Consider the following 6,206-nt stretch of genomic DNA (forward strand, 5'->3'; position numbering starts at 1 on the left):
CCCCCGCCCTGGCCGGCCGGTGCCCGGGTACCGAGGGCCTGTCTACAACGTCACGGGAGAGGAGGTGTCCTTCAGCTTCAGCACCAGCTCCGCCCCCGCCGTCCTGCTCTACGTCAGCTCTTTCGTGCGGGACTACATGGCGGTGCTCATTAAGGAGGACGGTACGCTCCCCGCTCCCCGCTCCCCGCGGCTCTCCGCAGCAGCTCCCCACAGCGACAGCTCTGCCCCGGCGCCCGCTGCCCCCACGCGCCCTTAATTCGCATCGCAACCACTGATGCGCTCATCCAAGGACCCAAGCGCTGAGGAGCTGAGGGGGGAACCCGTATCCCCACCACAGGAACCCTGCAACTGCGCTATCAGCTGGGCACCAGTCCCTATGTGTACCAGCTCACCACGCGACCAGTCACCGACGGCCAGCCGCACAGTGTCAACGTCACCCGGGTCTACCGCAACCTCTTCATCCAGGTACCATGGAGGGGGGTGACCCGTACAGGTCGTGGCCCCCCACCCCTGGCTGTGACACCCAGGAAAATGTCAACTCTTACCATGTGTAGGAGCACATATCAACGTGCAGGGGTTTTCCCAGGGCCCCCACAACTGCTGTGAGGTACCCTTCAGGCCAGCAGGTGTTCTTTTTATATCTTTTTAAGAATTATTGAATTTTAAAGGGCCAGCAGGTGGCATGATGATTAAAGCATTGGTTTCCCACATGGCCGACTGTGGTTCGTGTCCCAGACCTGGTGGCTTGCTTTCTCACTCTCTCTCTCCCCTTCTTTGGTCAATTGAAGAATAATAACAAATAAATAAAATTAATTAAATATATATTTTTAGAAAGTTACTTATTATACATATTTTTTAATTTGCTACATGACATGTGCACTCCTCAGACACATACACCCACCCACACACACACACACGCATGTAGAGAGAGAGAGAAAAGCGAGAAAGCAAGCTATCAGGTCTGGGACTTGAACCACTTGAACCACAGTCTTCAATGTGTAAGTCCAGCACCCTAACCAGTATACCACCTGCCAGCCCCAAGGAGATGTTATTATTTCTGCTTATAAGCCGGTAAATAGGTTCAAAAAGTAAAGTGGTTTTCCTAAAGGCAAACCACTGGTAAGCTGCAAAAACAGGGCTCCTTTTTTTTTTTTTTTTTTTTTTTGGAGAGATTTTTGCTATAGGGCGCGTGCGCTCTCCAGACAGACAGAGGAAGACATAGAGACAGAAAGCGAGAAATCACCCCCCAGGGGGGATGGTCACGAAGCAATCTCTTCTCCATTCTCCTCTTGGGATCTTGGGCACGCACGCACACGTGCCCGGCGTGAGTTTTAAGCCACCGGGTCTGGGACGCGAACTGCAGTTGACTATGTGGGAGTCCAGCGACATAGTCATTACGCTAACTGCTGGTTCCTTTTAAATTTTAAATTATGTATTTCTTCCATGAGAGAGACAAACAGAGATACACGCATCCCCAACAGGGATGCCGCAATCCACCCCCAGTCCCAGGTGGCTTGGATCATTGCTGTGTCCAGGGAGATCAGAGGACATGAACCCAGGATCTTTCCTGTGTGGGTCCAGTTCCATTACCGCTGTATTACCACTTGCCCCAAACTGGGTTGATTTTTTCTTTGATTGCCCGAGGGTGCATGCACTCACCAAAGAGCGAGAGAAATCATTCGCCAAAGGAGTGTGATCACACTGCAATCCTTTCTCCTCTGTTGCTCCTTTGCATCAGGATTTTGGGCATTCATACACATGTGCCCGACATGTTTTTCCAGTCACCAGGGTGAGGATTTGAACCGTGGTCAGCCATCTAGGCTCTTTAGCTCTCTCAATCACTGAACTGTGAGGCCAGCCCACCAGGTATTTTTTTAATGTTTGTTTTTCATTTTTATTATTTTAAAAACATGTATAACTTTATTTATCATTATTATTATTTTTAAATTTACTACAGGGCATGTGTACTCACCAGAGACAGGGAGAAAAAGAGAGGGAAAGTGAGAAAGCAAACCAGCAGGTCTGGGACTCAAACTATGGTCACCCATGTGGAAGTCCAGTGCCTTAATCACTACACCACCTGCTGGCCTGTTTTTTCACCCCCTGCTGTCTTTTTTTTTTTTTTTTTTTTTTGGGGGGGGTAAGTTTTTGCTATAGGCTACATACACTCACCAGAGAGAGACAGGGAAAGTGAAAAACCATCCCCAAGTGGGGATGACCATGCTGCAGTCCCTGCTCCTTTAGTCTCTCTTCCTCTTTTTTTCTATAGGGTGCATGCACCTACTTGAGAGACATAGGAAGAGGGACAGTGAGAAATCACCCTCACACAAACACCGCAGGGAGGATGGCCATGCTGCAGTCCCTTCTCCTCCATTCTCCTTTTGGGATTTTGGGCATGCACACACATGCACCCAGTGTGTTTTAAGCTGCCAGGTCTGGGACTCTAGCCATGGTTGACTACCCAGGAGTCCAGAGACATAACTGTTACACCATCTGCTGGTCCTGGTCCCATTATTTTTATTTATTTATTTATTTTAAAATAATTTTTCTATTTTAATTAATTAATTCATTAATTTTGACCAGAGAGGGTCAGAGAGAGAGAGAGAGAGAGAGAAAAAAAGTGAGAAAGCAAGCAAGCTACCAGATCCAGGATTCGAACCATAGCCAGCCATGTGGGAGTCCAGCACCCTTAACCACCATGCCACCTGCTGGCCCCCAGTCCCATTATTTTTAAATTTGACTAGAGAGAGAAAAACGGAAAACTGAGAAAGCTGAGTCCAGGACTCAAACTGTGGTCAGCTATGTGGGAATCTAGCACCTCAGCCACCACAGACACCACCTACCATCCCTGTTGTTTGTTTTTAAGTTTTTGCTAAAAGGCATGTGTACCCACCAGAGAAAGAGAGAGAGAGAGAGAGAGAGAAATCCCCTCTGGGGGGGGATAGCCAGTTCTTTCTCTAGTCTTTTTATTTTATTTTTTGTCCTAAGGTATGTGTGCTCACTGGAGAGACAGACAGAGGGAAGGTGAGAAATCATCTCCCAGAGAGAATGATCACACTGCAATCCCTTCTCCTCTTCTCTCTGGGGATTTTGAGCACACAAGTGCCTGGTGTGATTTTAAAGCCAGGTCTAGGACTGGAACTGTAGTTGAATATGTGGGAGTCTAGCACCTTAACCACCATGCCACCTGCTGCTCCAATGCACCAGTGTGTGTTTTTTTGTTTGTTTGTTTTGTTTTTGTTTTTGTAGAGGTGTTTGCCTTGGGGAGCATGAGCTCACTGGAAAGAGACAGAGGCAGTGAGAGGGTAGAGAGAGAAATCGACCTCCGGGTGCAATCCCTTCTCTTCCTGGGAATTCACATGCCTGGCAGGAGTTTCAAGCTGCTGGGTCCAGGACTCAAATTGAGGCCAGCCATGTGGGAGTCCAGTGACATAATAGCTACGCCATCTGCTGGCTCCCCCAACCGGGTGTGTTTAACACATACCACCAAATCCTACATCCGGGTCCAGGGGTTATCACTTCAGGTTGAGGGAGGACTCATGCAGCTGAACCACCAGTTTGGGCAGAGCAAATTCCTGCGTGGTCTTGGCAGTGCAGCCTCTGGCCTCCCTTCCTCATGGCCTCTCCCCATCAGGTGGACTACTTCCCGCTGACAGAGCAGAAGTTCTCACTGTTGGTGGACAGCCAGCTGGACTCACCCAAGGCCTTGTATCTAGGGCGCGTGATGGGTAAGCAGTGGGTGGAGAGGAGTTTTGGGCCGGGGTTGTAGGGGAAGTCCCTGGGCCCTAGAGGCTAGTGAACGACTAGAAGTGGCAGGGGGGGATGGTGAGAGAGATGGGAGGGGAACCTATGGCTGATGTGAGGGGCAGGGTCTTTGGGTGATCCCAGCCTCATTCTAGGCCTGCTTCTCTCTCAGAGACGGGAATCATTGACCCAGAGATCCAGCGCTACAACACCCCAGGTTTCTCAGGCTGCCTGTCTGGGGTTCGATTCAACAACGTGGCTCCCCTCAAGACCCACTTCCGAACACCCCGACCCATGACCGCTGAGCTGGCTGAGGCCCTTCGAGTTCAGGGAGAACTGTCTGAATCTAACTGCGGCGCTATGCCACGTCTCTTCGCGGAGGTGCCACCTGAGCTGGATCCCTGGTATCTGCCCCCAGGTATAGTCCTGGGACAAGGAAGGGGGAGGTTGGAGTGACAGGGATGGGAAAGGGTTCTCTACACGAGGAAGGTATCTCCTGACTGGTGCTTCTCTTCTTCAGACTTCCCATACTACCATGATGATGGATGGGTCGCCATACTTTTAGGCTGTGAGTAACACTGATCACTACCCTGATCTTCCTAGATGACCTTCTGTCTGTCTGTCAGTGTTCCTTCCCTGCCCTATGCCCAAGGCTGAGGCGTGGTGATGGTACCAGATGCAGGACAGCACAAAGAAGGCTGAGATAGTCTGAAAATAGTATATAATTGGGCTGGAAAATTTTAAGTTCTTTCTTTCTTTCCATGAGAGTGAGAGGGACTAAACAGAGACAGGCACCCCCAGCAGGGTCCTTATGCTGTGCTGTACCCCTAATCTCAGCTGGCTCACATGCAGGTGCTTGTGTGCTCAGGGAGGCCCAGGACATGAACCCAGGAACTTAGCCATGAGTCCAGCTATGCTATCATTGTGCCATTGCCTGTCCTTCATTATTTTGGGGGGAGGTGAGACTTGAGTATTTTTTTAAAAGAATTATTTATTATTATTACTGTTAACATTATTTTTCACATGAGTTTTGCCAGAGAAAGGCAGAGAGAGAGAGAGAGGGAGAGAGAGAGAGAGAGGGTGAGGTCTGGGACTAAACCATGGTGGCCATGTGGGAATTCTAGCAATTTAACCACCATGCCACCTGCTGGCCCAGGACTTGAGATTTTTTGGATGCTATAAAATTTTTTTTTTGGAGAGGTTTTTGTATAGGGCACGTGCACTCACCAGAAAGACAGAGAGAGACAGAGAGACAGAAAGAGAAATCACCCCACAGGAGGGATGGCCATACCTTAATCCCTTCTTCTTCTTCTTCATTCTCCTCTCAGGATCTTGGGCACGCATGCACATGTGCCCGGCGTGAGTTTAGGTCACTGGGTCCAGGACTTGAACCACAGTCAGCTACATGGGAGTCCAGCGACACAGCCATTACACCAACTGCTGGTCCCAAGGATGCTATAAATTTTTAATTGAATTTTGTTTTAAAGAGATTTTTACTATAGGGTGTGTGTGCTCACTAGAGAGACAGAAAGGAAGAAATCACCCTCCAGATGGATGGCTACACCACAATCCCTTCTCCTCCATTCTCCTCTTGATATTTTGGACATGCATGCACACGTGCCTGGTGTTCTAGGCTGCCAGATCCAGGACTCAAACCATGGTCAACCACACAGGAGTCCAGCGATGTAGCCATTACACCATCTGCAGGTCCCAATTGAAATGAAATATTAAAATGAATCTATAGTGGGGCCAGTGATGTGGTGGCTAAAGCACTGGATTCTCACATGGTCAACTGTGGTTAGAGTCCTGGAGTTGGCGGCTTGATATGCCAGGCACCTGGGTGTGCATGCCAAAACCCCAAGAAGTGAATGGAAAAGGGATTGTGGTGTGGCCATCCCACATGGGGGTGATTTTTCACTTTCTCGGTCTCTGGTGAATGCATATGCCCTATGGCAAAAACCTAAAAAAAAAAATAAAGGGAGGCTATAGCCAATGGATGAGGAAATGGGGGTACAATAACATCTGGAGAGCTAAGTTGGGGTCATTACCAGGGATGTGGAAAGAGAGTATTAGAAACAGAAGTCAGCAGGGATGAGCCGGGAACTCTCCAACTAGGCAGGAGTAGCCTGATGAGGCTGACAGCTGAGTCCATACACGTACTCCTTCGGACAAAAGTATATGTGTATGTGAGGGTCTGTGCAGGTGAAACCCCAAAGACCTCCTCTGAACTGTCCCTGTTTTTCTTTCTTTCAGTTTTGGTGGCCTTCCTTCTGCTGGGGCTGGTGGGAATGTTGGTGCTCTTCTACCTGCAAAATCATCGATACAAGGGCTCCTACCACACCAATGAGCCCAAGGCCACCCACGACTACCATCCTGGCAGCAAAGCTCCTCTGCCTAGTTCAGGCCGTGCCCAGGCCCCCGCTCCTGCGCCAGCTCCCACCCCAACCCCAGCCCCAGCCCCA

General features: G+C 49.6%; 1 protein-coding gene across 1 annotated transcript in view; it reads left to right on the forward strand.

Annotated features, from left to right (window-relative positions):
• Positions 1 to 6,206, forward strand: part of CNTNAP1 (contactin associated protein 1) — a 19,862-nt gene that overhangs the window by 12,447 nt on the left and 1,209 nt on the right. The window contains exons 20-25 of the mRNA XM_006156063.3: positions 3 to 161; positions 338 to 465; positions 3,635 to 3,728; positions 3,917 to 4,162; positions 4,265 to 4,312; positions 5,998 to 6,205. Coding sequence (XP_006156125.1) covers positions 3 to 161; positions 338 to 465; positions 3,635 to 3,728; positions 3,917 to 4,162; positions 4,265 to 4,312; positions 5,998 to 6,205 — 883 coding nt within the window. The remainder of the gene's footprint in view (positions 1 to 2; positions 162 to 337; positions 466 to 3,634; positions 3,729 to 3,916; positions 4,163 to 4,264; positions 4,313 to 5,997; position 6,206) is intronic.

This window comes from Tupaia chinensis, unplaced genomic scaffold, assembly GCF_000334495.1.
Source record: "Tupaia chinensis unplaced genomic scaffold, TupChi_1.0 Scaffold000477_2, whole genome shotgun sequence".
Taxonomy (NCBI): Eukaryota; Metazoa; Chordata; class Mammalia; order Scandentia; family Tupaiidae; genus Tupaia; species Tupaia belangeri.